This window comes from Mesoplodon mirus (genome assembly GCF_964341445.2).
Source record: "Mesoplodon mirus genome assembly, chromosome: 5".
Lineage (NCBI taxonomy): Eukaryota > Metazoa > Chordata > Mammalia > Artiodactyla > Ziphiidae > Mesoplodon > Mesoplodon mirus.
The window spans coordinates 70,532,484-70,552,555 of NC_138980.1; the positions used below are offsets into that span (position 1 = coordinate 70,532,484).

General features: G+C 42.1%; 3 protein-coding genes across 7 annotated transcripts in view; 2 read left to right on the forward strand and 1 right to left on the reverse strand.

The window, feature by feature from the left end:
• LOC309805790 (uncharacterized protein) overlaps positions 1–20,072 on the reverse strand; it is a 460,110-nt gene that overhangs the window by 300,406 nt on the left and 139,632 nt on the right. For all 5 annotated transcript variants that reach the window (XR_014294304.1, XR_014294305.1, XR_014294306.1 and 2 more), the window contains one exon: positions 18,957–19,098. Coding sequence is in view for 1 of the 5 variants with exons in the window: in XM_082624004.1 (XP_082480130.1) it covers positions 18,957–19,098 (142 nt within the window). In the remaining 4 variants the exon portion in view is untranslated. The remainder of the gene's footprint in view (positions 1–18,956; positions 19,099–20,072) is intronic.
• On the forward strand, positions 6,223–6,999 carry LOC309803875 (neuronal vesicle trafficking-associated protein 1-like). The gene has a single exon (XM_082620716.1). It carries the CDS (start codon positions 6,299–6,301, stop codon positions 6,773–6,775), a length of 477 nt encoding a protein of 158 aa, XP_082476842.1. The 5' UTR covers positions 6,223–6,298; the 3' UTR covers positions 6,776–6,999.
• Positions 18,187–20,072, forward strand: part of TRPC7 (transient receptor potential cation channel subfamily C member 7) — a gene marked incomplete at both ends in the record, with an annotated part of 124,448 nt that continues 122,562 nt past the window's right edge. The window contains one exon of the mRNA XM_082623993.1: positions 18,187–18,939. Within this exon, the coding sequence (XP_082480119.1) occupies positions 18,187–18,939 (753 nt within the window). The remainder of the gene's footprint in view (positions 18,940–20,072) is intronic.

A 20,072-nucleotide genomic window follows, 5' to 3' on the forward strand; every position in this document is an offset into this window, starting at 1 on the left:
TAAATCCAGAATATTCATTATGGATATGATTCAAACTCACTCTCTAAGATCTTTTAAACAATGACATTGGCTCAATTATTTAACAATTTACTAAAGTTCTATGTCACAATTATAAGTTCAAAACAATTATTTCTAAAAACACTTGAGCTAACTCCTTTAGGCAGTAATTAACCCAGAAAAAAATCAAAACTATGTGAAGCCTCATTGAGGCTAATTACACATGCATGTGGTAGCCTGGATGAGAGGATCTCTTGCTTAGGAAAAGCAATCAACACTGCCCGCCACCCCCAGATAAATATTCAGCATGTTAGTTTTCTCAGTATTGCATTTCATGATTTAAGAGCCTCTCTTACTTTTTTGGTACTAGATGTTTATTTCAGACTCTTTTGTCACAGAGGTCAATAAACAATCAAAAGGTTATACATATCTACTGTATTCCAAGACAAATCTTTGGAGGAAAAAAAAATGTAACTATCAGAACTTACTGTTTCAGCTCTACCTGGAGCTATACACAATGAGATATAGATATTCAGTTTCACAACTCCCTAGTTCCAAATAGACCACTGAGGATTTTAAAAGAAAAATGAAATAAAAGAAGCACACACAAAGCACTAGTTATACTTGCATGGCTAATACATAGGGTAGTTTGAAAATACTGAGAATAACCTCTTCTCTAAATGATGTTATTTGGTGAAAGATAAATGGATGATAAAATCATTTATTAACATTCAGGAACACTAGATAATGTTTTTCAATCCAAGATGCAATGGCAAAAAAAAAAATCCCACATTAGCAGAAGTGTTTGGAAAGCATGTCTCAATATAATGCATTGTAATGAGTAGCAGAAGGATACTTTGCTTCTTTCCTGTAGGACCTGACTGGCAAGGAATATGAACTCATGTATATTCATGGAGTAAATAAGTGAATATCTTTTTTACTCAAAGTATATGTGTTGCGCAAGCAAATTATTTTCACTAGCTTAGGTGGGAACTTGAATGTTTTGAATCCACAGTTATTATAAATGTATTAAACTAAAATAGCTAATATTATCTAATTATTACTAGAGCACTTACTAAACACTGTAATTTATATGTACTATCTCACCTCAGCTTTGACAAAATAAGGAAGACGATACTTTAGAAATAAGTTGGATGCCTTTAGAAATACATTAAAAAACATTTAGGAGTATTCTGAAGCAGTGGGAACGCCTGCTTCAGTCATCTGCCCAAGTCACCCACAAGACTTAATACACCCTCTGATATTAGCAGTCTCACCTAGCAACTTATGGGCCATTATTTATAGTGGAGCTAACTGGAAACTAATTTTCCTTTGCAACTCATACCTTATTTTAAAAGTTGTCAGTTACAAATTGGAAACAGTATTTACAGGATTACATGGCTCCTGTATTTGTAAGAAAGAGGACACTAGTAAACATGAATACCTCTGTTTTATTGGCCTTCTTTAATAACCAACCCAAATTCAAGTATTTAAGAATTAAGTTATTTGACCACGCACCGTATGCCAAGCATGGGGTGCCAGGTACATATACCATATAAACAAGTAATTCTCCTGCCCTCAAGGATCCTGCACTCTAGAGGGAAAATTTACAGTCTAAGGAAACTTAGAAAAGATGCATGAGGAAGATGGATGGCAGTGGCATACCAGCTAAAAGCACAGCCTTTGAAATCAGACAGATTAGACTCTTAACAGTAGGTCTACCACTCACAAATTATTCAGCCTCACAAGTTGTATAGGCAAAAGTGGTTAATTTACCTGAGCTTCACTTTATCACCTGTTAAATGGGAATGACAATAGCAAATATATCATATAGTTTTGAGGATTTAAAGTGATAATGCATGTAAAGTACTCAGCATGGTGCCTGCAATGCGGTTAATGTGTAATAAGTGTTAATCGTTATGATTAGTCATTAAGGACAATAGCCAAGCTTATCATACGATTTGTGTGAATTTAAAACAATTCATATAAAGCAGTTAGCACAGTATCTGGCACATGGCAAATGTGTAATATATGTTACCTCTAGCTATTATTTAGAAAAATAGCTAAGCTTTATATATCAGTGTAGAGTAAAATGTAAGCCAATTTATAATCATTTACTTAAATGTACTGATATGTAAGGTGTTCATCATTATTGTCACGGACATTTGTATAAGGCTTTACAGTATACAGGGCATTTGATACACATTATTTCATCTTGACTGTAGTCTTGAGGCCCACGGAGGGTGGATTTTAACACTTCCTTTCTACTGGCAAGGGAACTGAGGTTTAGGAGAAAACTCGAAATCACTTGACTATTTCATCACTGTTGCTCTGAACTAAAACTCACAATATGTACACTTGAAAGAGGATGTACAGACCAGAGCTAGGTTTTCCTGGATGACTGACCTGACTCCTGGATTTTAATTGGTTCTAAGTTTAGCTGTGGAATGTTACAGACTAAATTGGTTTCAGTCTTGGATAATTTCTACAAAGACCTATGGTGCATGTAGCAATTTTATAAAAACTACAACAAATATCACTAAAAAGACATTGTGATTAAGTGTGGCCTTTGCTTCATCAGTAATTAACTACAGTCCCTGTCTCCAAAAGGCGCTGTGGTCATGCGCTTTTGCAGCGGGACTTAGGGTGTAGAATTCATACTTTTTATGGATCACTGACATCTGGCTTCCTTCAGACTGGCTGATGCATCTGTAAGAGCAGCTTGATAAAAATAGCAACCAAGGGATCAAGAGGGAGTTTAATAATCAGTCCTCCTCTCAAATATGGTTTTGTTTCCACTGCAACCCTTCTTCTCAATGACATCAAATGTCAATGTATGCATTTATGGAAAATGGAAAAGACACACAGTATCTTAATTGAGGTGTTTGATGAGTTTGATCACTTGTTATCTCAATAATATATGCAAATAAAAAGGCATTTGCATTCAAAGTTCATTTTTAAGAAAAAAATTAAAGAAGGGGCAATTAAATGCTAACTGCATTTTAGGGAGAATCATTTTGCTCATTATTGGCAGTAAAACTGACAGGATCCCCAGAGTCCAACAGAGAAACACATCTGATTCATGAGTGTGAGCTTTGTCCACCAGCTATTGTGGACCAAATGACTATCTTTCTGACATATCATCTTTTGTGGAGTCTTTCTAACCCATATGAAAAGTATGGCTAAAGCCTGATTATCTATTATATCAAAATTAAATGGCAAGGATATGGTGGCTAAATATTTTCATAGGCAGATAAATGTTTAAATGGGGGAAATAGGGAGAGGTTGTTAAAAGGGTGCAAACTTTCAGCTATAAGATGAATAAGGTCTGAAGATCTAATGTAAAACATGGTAACTATAGTTGATAACACTGTATTATATAATTGAAATCTGCTAAGAGAGTAGAACTTAAATGTTCTAACCAAAACATATAAATATATATCAAATCACAATGTGTACTTTAAATATTTTATAATTTTGTCAATTACACCTTAACAAAGCTGAAAAAATAAAACAAATGTTTTGAAAGTATCATTAGAATAGGAATCAGAGCTAATAAGACTCCCAGTGAGGTTAAAAGGCCTCCATCAATATCTGAATCAATTCACGTAGCTCCAGGGTTTGCTGTGAAACCCCTTATGTTAAGAGTAATCTCATGGATTAGAAATGTCCCAGTATACTCTTGTATGCATACATGATTTGAAGGCCCATAACGTTTCATCAACACCAGATTCTGTAAGGAAAGGAGCTGAACTGACAATTCTGTGAACATCCAAATGTAAGTCAAAGCTGAGGTATTTAAGGATGGGAAAGAAAGGCTTGTTTATTTCTTACTATATCTGAGTGTTTGCTTTCAAGGTCATTCAGGAAAACGCATGGGAAGTAATAAAGACATTTTAACTTCTGACAAATACTAGCCACACACATTTTTTTCTTTGACAAAACATGATTATTACAGAAACATCAAGATTTATATGATGTGCAACTCTTGCACAGAAATTATCTGCCCTGAGGCTTAGTCATTTTGCTTCATCTACCTCAGTTTCTCCACCTGAAAATAAGAATGTTAATACCTTGTTTCTTATGTTTGTTTGTTTATTTAATGAAGGGAATTAACAAACGATGCTTTAACATCCTTTAAGTTTGTAGGCTACAGCATCTATGACATCCATATGGACTCTGAATTTAGATTGGGTACTTATGTGTTCCTTGAGAAATTTTTCTCTGCTCTGACTTGGTTCAGTAGTTATTATATTTCCTTTGAATTAATCTCTCCATGGCTCACTGCTGTGTAATAGTTGTGTACTCTTGACCTTGGCACCTGACCTATTCTCCCTCCTGAGCAGACCTCCAGTGGAAAAGTGATGTGGAATCAAGCTCAAGCTCCGGCTCCTGCTAGGACAGTTACTGTTAAATCTCTGACACACTGCTCAGGTGCTCTTGAGTCTTTTCTCAGGTTGAGTTGTGACAGCAAGTCCAGAGAGGTGCTCCTGAGAAGGGAGAAGCCTCATCATAGGACATGCTGAGAAATTCCATGAGAAAGAGTTTTAGTCTTTTGTGGGCTTAATTCCCACCTTGAGTGTGTGTCCCCAGATAACAGACCTTGAAACTGAGTTCACATCCTCTTCTGAAACAAGGCCCTTTGGGGACACAAATGAGGTGACTGCTTAGCTTTCAACTCAGTTACCTCCTCTCCTTCTAAAAGAACTTATAATAATAAACACTGTGCCCAATTTGTGAGTCTTTCCCTCTCCTGTAAAGATCTCTTTTGGAATCCCAATCTATGGTTTGCGTTGGCATCAATGAGCACCCTCCCTCCCTGGAATGATGGTATTGTTGAGAGAAATGGGCTCAGGAGGGGCTCATAAACTTGAATTCTGGGAATCTTCCCTAGCAATTTTTTATCAACATACACTTTAGAAAAGTGGATGGCGGTTCAGAAGCTCTTCCTAAAGAAGAAAGGAGCACTCTATCAGGATTTATCACCCACAGTTGCCTTTTGAAGGAGTTGCCCATCATTATTCCTTTTACTTTTTTACAGATGAAGAAGCTGTTCCACTGAATAGTTTAGCAGCTTCTCCCAAGAAGTGTGACTCAGGCCTAAGCAGGATCAGAGTACAAAGTCTGACCTCCAAATCTCTGCTTTTTACCAGATTGGGGCCCCAAAAGGAGCTAACACCAGAAGGGTTTGAGCACGTCAGAAGGTAAAGTGAGCAGAAAACTAAATAGAGCCCAAATTTTTTTTTTTTTTTTTTTTTTTCTTTTTGCGGTATGCGGGCCTCTCACTGTTGTGGCCTCTCCCGTTGCGGAGCACAGGCTCCGGATGCGCAGGCCCAGTGGCCATGGCTCACGGGCCCAGCCGCTCCGCGGCATATGGGATCCTCCCAGACCGGGGCACGAACCCGTATCCCCTGCATCGGCAGGCGGACTCTCAACCACTGCGCCACCAGGGAGGCCCTAGAGCCCAAATTTTTAAAAATCACAAGACTGAACAACAATACTTTTTTTTTTAATCTCAAAATACTAGGTATAATTTAAAAGCCTTCCTCTGTGATTACTTTTGTTTATCTTTTACAAATGACTTCAGTGAAGTACTCAATGCATGGAGACATGACCAATAACAAAAAGGCAACTGGGAAGATGGAAAAATAGTTCAAAACCAACCCCCAAGTGCTTACTCTTTAGAACAGATACTTTCTTATTGAAATGTATGCCATTCTAATATTATCTGAATAATATGAGTGTGGGTAGACTAGAAAAAGAGGCTAGAAAATGTGGGTAGGGCCAATTGGAGAATAAAAAAGTCTGAGAGGTTCAAGTCTGTAGAGACTTAGGGACCTGGTCCAGACTCTCTATTTTACAGTTAAAGCATCTTGAACTGGGAACCTGCTCAAGAGTCCAGATGAGCTAGACATGGGATATCCAGCTCAAGCTCAAATTACACGACAGCTATTATTATCTCCAGTCTGCCATTTTAAAACCCAGACAAACTAAAAGGTTCAGTAACTTTTCCAGAGTCACAAGGCTGGCAAAAGGTGGAGCCAGGATTCCAACTCTAGACCTTTTAACTTGAAAGCCTGTCTCTCAGCCCCACTTGTCTCAAGATCTTCATCTGAGATTGCTGTGAGCAGGAGCAGGCAACACGGAAGCTCAGAGCGCGGTCGGAGCCCAGACCTGCCGGAGTGGGGCGTGGGGTGGCAGCCTTGGGTCTCCCAGAACCTTGGTGAAGTTGGGAAACAATTTCGCGGAGAAGGGCACCAAGCAGCCGCTGCTGGAGGATGGCTTCAACACCATTCTCCTGATGACGCCCCTTGATGTCAATCAGCTGCAGTTCCCGCCCCCAGATAAGGTGGTCATGAAAACTAAGACTGAAAATGAACCTGACCAAAAGAAAGGCAAAGCACGTCCTCCCAAGATAGCCGAGTTCACTGTCAGCATCACTGAGGGTGTTACCGAGAAGTTCAAGGTGTCTGTGCTGGTCTTGTTTGCCCTGGTCTTCCTCACCTGTGTCATCTTCCTGGTCGTCTACAAGGTGTACAACTATGACTGTGTCTGTCCTGATGGCTTCACCCTCAAGAACACCCAGTGCACCCCAGGAGGCTTGGAGAGCTACTATGCGGAGCAAGACTCCAACGCCCGGGAGAAATTTTACACCGTCATCAACCACTACAACCTGGCCAAGCAAAGCATCACCCACTCGGTGTCACTGTGGATGTCAGTTCTGTCGGAAGAGAAGCTCTCAGAGCAGGAGACTGAGGCTGCTGAGAAATCTGCTTAGTGAGGTGGGCAGGTTCCTTACAGTGTCACTGGAAGGTAACAAAGGGACTCTGAGGGACATTTCATTAAATATAATTACTGATAATTTAGAGGTTACTCATGTATGGTGCAACTGCTTCTGTTTGCTAATGCTGCTTTGCAAATACAGCTTGCTGCAGACCACCATGGGCATAAAATCAAGTGCATATCAGCATTGCTTAAAGAGCTCTGACACCCCTTTCCATGTTAAAGAATCTTAATTTAGCGACTTAACTGGGATTTATTGGATGCTGTCAAAAAATAAATTTACACTGGATATTCAAGGGATTCGACTTCAGATAAATATGCATTTTGTGGGATTGATTTTTTTAAACCGCCTTGCCGTTTGCAAACCTTACTCCATAGCCATATGTAGAGTGATCCCTTGCTTTGCTAAGAGCAAGATGTACTGCACGTTTCTTCCCACCTCCAGCCAATGGCAATACTGCAAATGGTCAAGACGCAGCATAGTGAGCGGCAGAGGGAAGGAAGGAAAGATGCCATCAGGTCACAGTTGTGCCCTCGCCTACCCCGTGCTCACTGCTGAGTGCGCAGGCGCTGCAGCAGGTCGGCTCGGGCCGGGGTCACTGCTGTGGGCAGAAGGTTGCCTCTCAGTACACAGGGCGCCCACTGGGCAGGGGAGCCATGTTTCCCTCAATGCATGTGGACTGGGTCAGAGCATGTGAGGTGGGGACTCTGGGAAGAGGGGACCCGGGGCCACAGGCTGCAGAACCCATTTCCCTGTAGCTAGTCCATCTGCTCTGCGATGGGCTGAGTAGGAATGAAATCTACTGGCCCGTTTGTTCACATCTATTATGAATAAGTTTGCACCAACAGCCGTATTAGCTACTTAGTTTTAAAACAATTAGCTGGGTGAGGAAAGTGAAAGTGTAATTGCTGGTAAGCCAAGGCTACTTTAATTTTTATTTTGTGGGACAGATGTAACTCCTTTGATGTAAGAAACAGGCAGGAAGAGGGGGAAGATGGCGGAAGAGTAAGACGCAGAGATCACCTTCCTCCCCACAGATACATCAGAAATACATCTACAGGGCCTCCCTGGTGGCGCAGTGGTTGAGAGTCCGCCTGCCGATGCAGGGGATACGGGTTCGTGCCCCGGTCTGGGAGGATCCCATATGCCGCGGAGCGGCTGGGCCCGTGAGCCATGGCCGCTGAGCCTGCGCATCCGGAGCCTGTGCTCCGCAACGGGAGAGGCCACAACAGTGAGAGGCCCGCGTACGAGAAAAAAAAAAAAAAAAAGAAATACATCTACACGTGGAACAACTCCTACAGAACACCTACTGAACGCTGGCAGAAGACCTCAGACCTCCCAAAAGGCAAGAAGCTCCCCATGTACATGGTTGGGCAAAAGAAAAAAGAATAAACAGAGACAAAAGGATAGGGACAGGACCTGCACCAGTGGGAGGGAGCCGTGAAGGAGGAAAGGTTTCCACACACTAGGAAGGCCCTTCGCGGGCGGAGACTGCAGGTGGCAGAGGGGGAAGCTTCAGAGACACAGAGGAGAGCGCAGCAACAGGGGTGCGCAGGGCAAAGCGGAGAGATTCCCGCACAGAGGATCGGTGCCGACCGGCACTCACCAGCCCGAGAGTCTGCTCACACGCCGGGGTGGGTGGGGGCTGGGAGCTGAGGCTTGGGCTTCGGAGGTTGGATCCCAGGGAGAGGACTGGGGTCCGGGAAAAAGTCTGGAGCTGCCGAAGAGACAGAGACTTTTTCTTGCCTCTTTGTTTCCTGGTGCGCGAGGAGAGGGGATTAAGAGCGCTGCTTAAAGTAGCTCCAGAGATGGGCGCGAGCCGCAGCTAACAGCGTGGACCCCAGAGACGGGCATGGGACGCTAAGGCTGCTGCTGCGCCACCAAGAAGCCTGTGTGTGAGCACAGGTCACTATCCACACCCCCCTTCCGGGGAGCCTGTGCAGCCCGCCACTGCCAGGGTCCCGGGATCCAGGGACAACTTCCCCGGGAGAACACACGGCACAATTCAGGCTGGTGCAACGTCCCACCGGCCTCTGCCGCCGCAGGCTTGCCCTGCATCTGTATCCCTCCCTCACACGGGCCTGAGTGAGCCAGAGCCCCCGAATCAGCGGCTCCTTTAACCCCGTCCTGTCTGAGCAAAGAACAGACACCCTCAGGTGACCTACATGCAGCGGCAGGGCCAAATCCAAAGCTGAACCCCGGGAGCTGTGCAAACAAAGAAGAGAAAGGGAAATTTCTCCCAGCAGCCTCAGGAGCAGCGGATTAAATCCCCACAGACAACTGGATGCACCCTGCGTCTGCGGAATACCTGAATAGACAACGAATCATCCCAGATTGAGGAGGTAGACTTTGGGAACAACAATGTATTATTTTTTCCCCTTTTCCTCTTTTTGTGAGTGTGTATGTGTATGCTTCTGTGTGAGATTCTGTCTGTATAGCTTTGCTTTCACCATTTGTCCTAGGGTTCTGTCAGTCCGTTTTTTCTTTTTTTTCTTAATAATTATTTTTTATTTTAATAACTTTATTCTATTTTATTTTATTTTATCCTCTTTCTTTCTTTCTACTTTTTCTCCCTTTTATTCTGAGCCGTGTGGATGAGAGGCTCTTGGTGCTACACCCAGGAGTCAGTGCTGTGCCTCTGAGGTGGGAAAGCCAACTTCAGGACACTGGTCCACAAGAGACCTCCCAGCTCCACGTAATTTCAAACGGCGAAACTCTCCCAGAGATCTCCATCTCAAAACCAACACCCAGCTTCACTCATCGACCAGCAAGCTACAGGGCTGAACACCCTATGCCAAGCAACTAGCAAGACAGGAACACAACACCACCCATTAGCAGAGAGGCTGCCTAAAATCATAATAAGGCCACAGACACCCCAAAACACACCACCAGACGTGGACCTGCCAACCAGAAAAACAAGATCCAGCCTCATCCACCAGAAAACAGGCACTAGTCCCCTCCACCAGGAATCCTACACATCCCACTGAACCAACCTTAGCCACTGGGGACAGACACCAAAAACAACGGGAACTACGAACCTGCAGCCTGCAAAAGGAGACCCCAAACACAGTAAGATAAGCAAAATGAGAAGACAGAAAAACACACAGCAGATGAAGTAGCAAGATAAAAACCCACCAGACCTAACAAATGAAGAGGAAATAGGCAGTCTACCTGAAAAAGAATTCAGAACAATGATAGTAAAGATGATCCAAAATCTTGGAAATAGGATAGAGAAAATGCAAGAAACATTTAACAAGGACCTAGAAGAACTAAAGAGGAAACAAGCAACAATGAACAACACAATAAATGAAATTAAAAATACTCTACAAGGGATCAATAGCAGAATAACTGAGGCAGAGAAATGGATAAGTGACCTGGAAGATAAAATAGTGGAAATAATTACTGCAGAGCAGAATAAAGAAAAAAGAATGAAAAGAACTGAGGACAGTCTCAGAGACGTCTGGGACAAGATTAAATGCACCAACATTCGAATTATAGGGGTCCCAGAACAAGAAGAGAAAAAGAAAGGGACTGAGAAAATAATTGAAGAGATTAGAGTTGAAAACTTCCCTAATATGGGAAAGGAAATAGTTAATCAAGTCCAGGAAGCACAGAGAGTCCCATACAGAATAAATCCAAGGAGAAACAAGCCAAGACACATATTAATCAACTGTCAAAAATTAAACACAAAGAAAACATATTAAAAGCAGCAAGGGAAAAACAACAAATAACACACAAGGGAATCCCCATAAGGTTACAGCTGATCATTCAGCCGAAACTCTGCAAGCCAGAAGGCACTGGCAGGACATATTAAAAGTGATGAAGGAGAAAAACCTACAACCAAGATTACTCTACCCAGCAAGGATCTCATTCAGATTTGATGGAGAAATTAAAACCTTCACAGACAAGCAAACCTGAGAGAGTTCAGCACCACAAAACCAGCTTAACAACAAACGCTAAAGGAACTTCTCCAGGCAAAAAACACAAAAGAGGAAAAAGACCTACAATAACAAACCCAAAACAATTAAGAAAATGGGAATAGGAACACACATATCAATAATTACCTTAAATGTAAATGGATTAAATGCTTCCACCAAAAGACACAGACTGGCTGAATGGATGCAAAAACAAGACCCATATTTATGCTGTCTACAAGAGAACTACTTCAGACCTAGGGACACATACAGACAGAAAGTGAGGGGATGGGAAAAGATATTTCATGCAAATGGAAATCAAAAGAAAGCTGGAGTAGCAAATTCCATATCAGACAAAATAGACTTTAAAGACTATTAAAAGAGACAAAGAAGGACACTACATAATGATCAAGGGATTGATCCAAGAAGAAGATATAACAATTGTAAATATTTATGCACCCAACATAGGAGCACCTCAATACATAAGGCAAATACTAACAGCCATAAAAGGGGAAATCGACAGTAACACATTCATAGTAGGGAACTCTGACACCCCACTTTCACAAATGGAGAGATCATCCAAAATGAAAATAAATAAGGAAACACAAGCTTTAAATGATACATTAAACAAGATGGACTTAATTGATATTTATTGGACATTCCATCCAAAACCAACATAACACACATTTTTCTCAAGTGCTCATGGAACATTCTCCAGGACAGATCATATCTTGGGTCACAGATCAAGGCTTGGTAAATTTAAGAAAACTGAAATTGTATCAAGTATCTTTTCTGACCACAATGCTATGAGGCAAGATGTCAATTACAGGAAAAGATCTGTAAAAAATACAAACACATGGAGAGGGCTTCCCTGGTGGCGCAGTAGTTGAGAGTCCACCTGCCGATGCAGAGGACGCAGGTTCGTGCCTTGGTCCGGGAAGATCCCACATGTCACGGAGCGGCTGGTCCTGTGAGCCATGGCCGCTAAGCCTGTGCGTCTGGAGCCTGTGCTCCACAACAGGAGAGGCCACAGCTGTGAGACGCCCATGTACCGCAAAAAAAAAAAAAAAAAAAAAAAGCACATGGAGGCTAAACAATACACTACATAATAATGAAGTGATCACTATAGAAATCAAAGAGGAAATCAAAAAATAGCTAGAAACAAATGCCAATGGAGACACAACAACCCAAAACCTATGGGATGCAGCAAAGGCAGTTCTAAGAGTGAAGTTTATAGCAATACAATCCTACCTTAAGAAACAGGAAACATCTCAAATAAACAACTTAACCTTGCATCTAAAGCAATTAGAGAAAGCAGAAAAAAAAAACCCAATGTTAGCAGAAGGAAAGAAATCATAAAGATCAGATCAGAAATAAATGAAAAAGAAATGAAGGAAATGATAGCCAAGATCAATAAAACTAAAAGCTGGTTCTTTGAGAAGATAAACAAAATTGATAAACCATAAGCCAGACTCATCAAGCAAAAAAGGGAAAAGACTCAAATCGATAGAATTAGAAATGAAAAAGGAGAAGTAACAACTGACACTGCAGAAATACAAAAGATCATGAGAGATTACTACAAGCAACTCTATGCAAATAAAATGGACAACCTGGAAGAAATGGACAAATTCTTAGAAATGCACAACCTGCCGAGACTGAAACAGGAAAAAAATAGAAAATATGAACAGACTAATCACAAGCACTGAAATTGAAACTGTGATTAAAAATCGTCCAACAAACAAAAGCCCAGGACCAGATGGCCTCACAGGCGAATTCTATCAAACATTTAGAGAAGAACTAACATCTATCCTTCTCAAACTCTTCCAAAATATAGCAGAGGAAGGAACACTCCCAAACTCATTCTACGAGGCCACCATCGCCCTGATACCAAAACCAGACAAAGATGTCACAAAGAAAGAAAACTACAGGCCAATATCACTGATGAACATAGATGCAAAAATGCTCAACAAAATACTAGCAAACAGAATCCAACAGCACATTAAAAGGATCACACACCATGATCAAGTGGGGTTTATTCCAGGAATTCAAGGATTCTTCAATATACGCAAATCAATCAACGTGATACACCATATTAACAAATTGAAGGAGGAAAACCATATGGTCATCTCCATAGATGCAGAGAAAGCTTTCGACCAAATTCAACACCCACTTAATATAAAAACCCTGCAGAAAGTAGGCACAGAGGGAACTTTCCTCAACATAATAAAGGCCATATATGACAAACCCACAGCCAACATCATCCTCAATGGTGAAAAACTGAAACCATTTCCACTAAGATCAGGAACAAGACAAGGTTGCCCACTCTCACCACTCTTATTCAACATAGTTTTGGAAGTTTTAGCCACAGCGATCAGAGAAGAAAAAGAAATAAAAGGAATCCAAATCAGAAAAGAAGAAGTAAAGCTGTCACTGTTTGCAGATGACATGATACTCTACATAGAGAATCCCAAAGATGCTACCAGAAAACTACTAGAGCTAATCAATGAATTTGGTAAAGTAGCAGGATACAAAATTAATGCATAGAAATCTCCTGCATTCCTATACACAAATGATGAAAGATCTGAAAATGAAATTAAGAAAACACTCCCATTTACCACTGCAACAAAAAGAATAAAATATCTAGGAATAAACCTACCTAAGGAGACCTAAGACCTGTATGCAGAAAATTATAAGACACTGATGAAAGAAATTAAAGATGATACAAATAGATGGAGAGATATACCATGTTCTTGGATTGGAAGAATCAACATTGTGAAAATGACTCTACTACCCAATGCAATCTACAGAATCAATGCAATCCCTATCAAACTACCACTGGCATTTTTCACAGAGCTAGAACAAAAAATTTCACAAGTTGTATGGAAACACAAAAGACCCCGAACAGCCAAAGCAATCTTGAGAACAAAAAATGCAACTGGAGGAATCAGACTCCCTGACTTCAGACCATACTACAAATCTACAGTAATCAAGACAGTATGGTCCTGGCACAAAAACAGAAATATAGATCAATGGAAAAGGATAGAAAGCCCAGAGATAAACCCTCGCACATATGGTCACCTTATCTTTCATAAAGGAGGCAAGAATATACAGTGGAGAGAAGACAGCCTCTTGAATAAGTGGTGCTGGGAAAACTGGACAGCTACATGTGAAAGTATGAGATTAGAACACTCCCTAACACCATACACAAAAATAAGCTCAGAATGGATTAAAGATCTAAATGTAAGGCCAGAAACTATCAAACTATTAGAGGAAAACATAGGCAGAACACTCTATGGCATAAATCACAGCAAGATCTTTTTTGACCCACCTCCTAGATAAATGGAAATAGAAACAAAAATAAACAAATGGGACCTAATGAAACTTAAAAGCTTTTGAACAGCAAAGGAAACCATAAACAAGACCAAAAGACAACCCTCAGAATGGGAGAAAATATTTGCAAATGAAGCAACTGACAAAGGATTAATCTCCAAAATACACAAGCAGCTCATGCAGCTCAATAACAAACAACCTAACCCAAAAATGGGCAGAAGACCTAAATAGACATTTCTCCAAAGAAGATATACACATTGCCAACAAACACATGAGAGAATGCTCAACATCATTAATCATTAGAGAAATGCAAATCAAAACTACAATGAGATATCATCTCACACCAGTCAGAATGGCCATCATCAAAAAATCTAGAAACAATAAATGCTGGAGAGGGTGTGGAGAAAAGGGAACACTCTTGCACTGTTGGTGGGAATGTGAATTGGTACAGCCACTATGGAAAACAGTATGGAGTTTCCTTAAAAAACTACAAATATAACTACCATATGACCCAGCTATCCCACTACTGGGCATATACCCTGAGAAAACCATAATTCAAAAAGAGTCATGTACCAAAATGTTCATTGCAGCTCTATATACAATAGCCAGGAGATGGAAGCAACCTAAGTGTCCATCATCGGATGAATGGATAAAGAAGTGTGGCACATATATACAATGGAATATTACTCAGCCATAAAAGGACAGATTTGAGTTATTTGTAGTGAGGTGGATGGACCTCGAGTCTGTCATGCAGAGTGAAGTAAGTCTGAAAGAGAAAGAGAAATACCGTATGCTAACACATATATATGGAATCCAAGAAAAAAAAAAAAGCTCATGAAGAACCTAGGGGTAAGACAGGAATAAAGACACAGACCTACTAGTGAATGGCCTTGAGGATATAGGGAGGGGGAAGGGTAAGCTGTGACAAAGTGAGAGAGTGGCATCGACATATATACACTACCAAACGTAAAATAGATAGCTAGTGGGAAGCAGCCACATGGCACAGGGAGATCAGCTCGGTGCTTTGTGACCACCTAGAGGGGTGGGATAGGGAGGGTGGGAGGGAGGAAGACGCAATAGGGAAGAGATATGGGAACATATGTATATGTATAACCGATTCACTTTGTTATAAAGCAGAACCTAACACACCACTGTAAAGCAATTATACTCCAATAAAAATCTTAAAAAGAAAAAAAAAGAAACAGGCAGGAATGCTGGAGAGGGTGTGGAGAAAAGGGAACACTCTTGCACTGCTGGTGGGAATGTGAATTGGTACAGCCGCTATGGAGAACAGTATGGAGGTTCCTTAAAAAACTAAAAATAGAACTACCATATGACTCAGCAATCCCACTACTGGGCATATACCCTGAGAAAACCATAATTCAAAAAGAGACATGTACCAAAATGTTCATTGCAGCTCTATTCACAATAGCCCGGAGATGGAAACAACCTAAGTGTCCATCATCGGATGAATGGATAAAGAAGATGTGGCACATATATACAATGGAATATTACTCAGCCATAAAAAGAAACGAAACTGAGCTATCTGTAATGAGGTGGATAGACCTAGAGTCTGTCATACAGAGTGAAGTAAGTCAGAAAGAGAAAGACAAATACCGTATGCTAACACATATATATGGAATTTAAGAAAAAAAAATGTCATGAAGAACCTAGGGGTAAAACAGGAATAAAGACACAGACCTACTTGAGAATGGACTTGAGGGTATGGGGAGGGGGAAGGGTAAGCTGTGACAAAGCGAGAGAGAGGCATGGACATATATACACTACCAAACGTAAGGTAGATAGATAGTGGGAAGCAGCCGCAGAGCAAAGGGAGATCAGCTCGGTGCTTTGTGACTGCCTGGAGGGGTGGGATAGGGAGGGTGGGAGGGAGGGAGACGCAAGAGGGAAGGGATGTGGGAACAGATGTATATGTATGACTGATTCACTTTGTTATAAAGCAGAAACTAATAAAAAATTTAAAAAAATAATAAAAAAATAAAAGAAACAGGCAGGAAAGGCTAGGAGGATGGCTGGCGTTGCACCCTTGCAAGTCCAATTATGACATTTTCATTCACAATCTTTTTAAGACAATTATGTTTCAACCTGAATCTTGACAGTGAAGTATATGTTTATGAAATTGCCAGTTAGATAAACTAAGTGTGTAAGATGATTAAACAGAAAAAAGACATTCATGGACATTTTTTTCCATGTTATTTAAATGTGTTGTTTCTGGTGGACATGTCAAAAGTTTCACTGTTTTTTTAGATCAAAAATAAATGACAAATAGTGCGAGATCTGTTGCGAACAACCATGGTGGTCATGGCCAACTCCATTACTGTTTCCTGAAATGTGCTTCCAAAACATACAGTGTTTTATTATCAAGGGTGTTTGGAAACAACGACCATGACCTCGGAGCAGTGGGTGGGCGTAGAGTCATGGACGTTGTGAAGCTGTGGCGACGCATAAGAGCAATAACTACATGGTAAAACTTCTTCTGTGTAGAGATATCATCTATCAGCAAATTCCAGCCCATGTCAATGCACTGCCAAGGCAACCCTATTTGTATTTTCTAGTAGACATGTATTTTATTGACTGTAAGTTCATTCACATGTAACTTTTGACATTTTCACTCTGTGCAAATAAAGAACACAGGACCCCCCCCCCAAAAAAGATCTTCATCTGAGATAAGGATAATAATAGTATCTATGTCATAGGGTTTATGCAAGAATTCCACAGGCAATACATATGAAGTATATTAACCTCTTAGTATAGTTCCTGGCATATCAGAAGTGCTTAATATATGTTGACTACTACTAATAGTATTAGTATTAATGTCTACACTATGCCAAAATGGGAAAGAACAACGTGTTAGAAATGAACCATCTGTAGAGATGTGGATGGACCTAGAGACTGTCATACAGAGTGAATTAAGTCAGAAAGAGAAAAACAAATATCGTATATTAATGCATATATGTGGAATCTAGAAAAATGGTACAGATGAACCGGTGTGCAGGGAAGAAATAGAGACACAGATGTAGAGAACAAACGTATGGACACCAAGGGGGGGAAGTGGGGTGTTGCGGGGGGGGGGGATGGTGGTGGTGAGATGAACTGGGAGATTGGGATTGACATATACACACCAATATGTATAAAACTGATAACTAATAAGAACCTGCTGTATAAAAAAATTAAATTTAATTAAATTTAAAAAAAAGAAAGAAATGAACCCAGCATATAAATTAACCTGTTTTTCCATCCACATAAAAATCTAGGTTTGATCTTAAGAAACTGTGGCTGAATTTCCTCAGGAAGGCTGCTTCAATGGCCACCAGTAAGCAGCAATGAGTCTAGGCCTGCTCCGTGCAACACCTTGCCCTTTAGTAGGTGCTCAGTCTGCATGGGGATGAGCACGAAAGCACAGTCCCGCTTTAGTAATAGCACTGAAACAGAGGTGTGTGGCCATGCCTGCATGTTGCTGCAGTTTTGTCATAGTGTGGGAGCTCAGTGGGGGTAATCCACCTGAAGCAAAGGCAGCAGTATCCATGGTGGCCATTTCTGTGGCAGAACCCCTGAAGAACTAGGCACATCAATAGGCAGGAGGGGACAATAAAACTAACGTGGACTGAGTACTTTCTACATGCACATTACCTCATTTAATCCTCCTACGGACTCTATGGCACACAAAAGTTATCCACATGGTAGTGGTAAAAGCACAGAAAAGCATTGTACTAAAGCACAGAGAAGTTAAGTGACATTCTCAACTTTGCACAAATGGAAATAAAACAGACAGCCCTTGGCCTGTTTCCACCACATCATGACCTCACACTCTCCACCTCCACCATTAGCTTGGCCTAAACCCACATTTCAGCTTTTCGGACACTCCTCCACCCAAGGCGGATAGATTGCTGTGTAACTTAACCAATATTCTTCCATTAGTATAAGAATAGTTCAGGTTATGAAATTTGTCTTAATCTTAGTGATAGGACAATAATTTCTAACAAGATTTCATAACTTCTCAAAATATTCCAATCACGATATTCTTTTTCATCTCAACAATTTTTGTTTGCTCTGCCCCTGGGGAACCTGCAGGATCCTGGGAGAGTCACTAGTATCTTTGCCTTATCACCCCACAGGTTGGGGAGCAGCACCTTCAGAAACATGCAGCGCCGGCACACGACACTGAGGGACAAGGGCCGCCGTCAGGCCATCCGGGGTCCCGCCTACATGTTCAACGAGAAGGGCACTAGCCTGACCCCCGAAGAGGAGCGCTTTCTGGACTCGGCTGAGTATGGCAACATCCCGGTGGTCAGGAAAATGCTGGAGGAGTCCAAGACCCTCAACTTCAACTGCGTGGACTACATGGGGCAGAACGCGCTGCAGCTGGCAGTGGGCAACGAGCACCTGGAGGTCACGGAGCTGCTGCTCAAGAAGGAGAACCTGGCACGGGTGGGGGACGCGCTGCTGCTGGCCATCAGCAAGGGCTACGTGCGCATCGTGGAGGCCATCCTCAGCCACCCGGCCTTCGCGCAGGGCCAGCGCCTGACACTCAGCCCGCTGGAGCAGGAGCTGCGCGACGACGATTTCTACGCCTACGACGAGGACGGCACGCGCTTCTCCCATGACATCACGCCCATCATCCTGGCGGCCCACTGCCAGGAGTATGAGATCGTGCACATCCTCCTGCTCAAGGGCGCCCGCATCGAGCGGCCCCACGACTACTTCTGCAAGTGCAATGAGTGCACCGAGAAGCAGCGGAAGGACTCCTTCAGCCACTCACGCTCCCGCATGAATGCCTACAAGGGACTGGCAAGTGCTGCCTACTTGTCCCTGTCCAGCGAAGACCCTGTCCTCACCGCGCTGGAGCTAAGCAATGAGCTAGCCAGACTAGCCAACATTGAAACTGAATTCAAGGTAACGCTCCCACTTACCACTCTGCAGGCTGATTGCTCTGTGGGCTCTTCCGGGTGTGTCCAGGAGCCAAATGGGTTGTCTTCTGGTCTAACACTGGGTCTTGCCTATTCAGGCTCACAGGGAGGAAGGGAACTTCCTCAAGATGTGGCAGATGTAGGCCTGAAGGAAAAGCAGCCCATTAGGTGAAATATTTGAAACCGCATAAATGTGGTAAAGAGGTGACTTAAATGCAAATCCATACAGTAAAAGACATGCAGCACACAGGCAAGATTATACTGTGGTTCTAGTATAAATGTCTCAGCTCTGCCCCAGGCAGCTCAGGAATGTCTAGGATACTTCTGGTTGTTTCCTAGTCCAGGTCTTGGACTTCTTGATTGTCTCACCTGTACAGTTTTCACATTTGTTTTGTTCATAGCTCTAACCCATCCTAGACTACTGTGTTGATCCTAGATTCAATAGCAATAGCTTGCTGAATTGAGAAAGGCTTGCAGTTATGTCAAAGAGCTGAGGAGGAGGTACACCAAAATAAAAATAAAACTCTCTAGGGCCTCCCTGGTGGCGCAGTGGTTGAGAGTCCGCCTGCCGATGCAGGGGATACGGGTTCGTGCCCCGGTCTGGGAGGATCCCATATGCCGCGGAGCGGCTGGGCCCGTGAGCCATGGCCGCTGAGCCTGTGCGTCCGGAGCCTGTGCTCCGCAACGGGAGAGGCCACAACAGTGAGAGGCCCGCGTACAGCAAAAAAAAAAAAAAAAAAAAAAAAAAAAAAAAAAACTCTCTCTGTAGAGTTGGGCTTGTCATCCCAGTAGATGGGCCCAAGGAGACACCCCCTGAGAATACTTGGAACTACCAGGTTAGTCCAGGAGATGGAGGCCCATCTCCAAAGTCCATTATTCAATAGTGGTCCTGTGCTTTTACTGTCAACTGTCACTCCCCCGAAAGAGAAAACTGGGACCTAATTCTTTTGACAGTTTAATAATAAATTAAAAGCAAATATTTAGTGGGCACTTACTGTGTACCAAGCACTAAGTTCCTTACCTATATGATGTTGTTTAATCCCCTCAACAACCATTGGTATGGGTACCATTATTGTGCCCATTTTATATGAAGGCACAGAGGTGGAGAGGTATCATGTA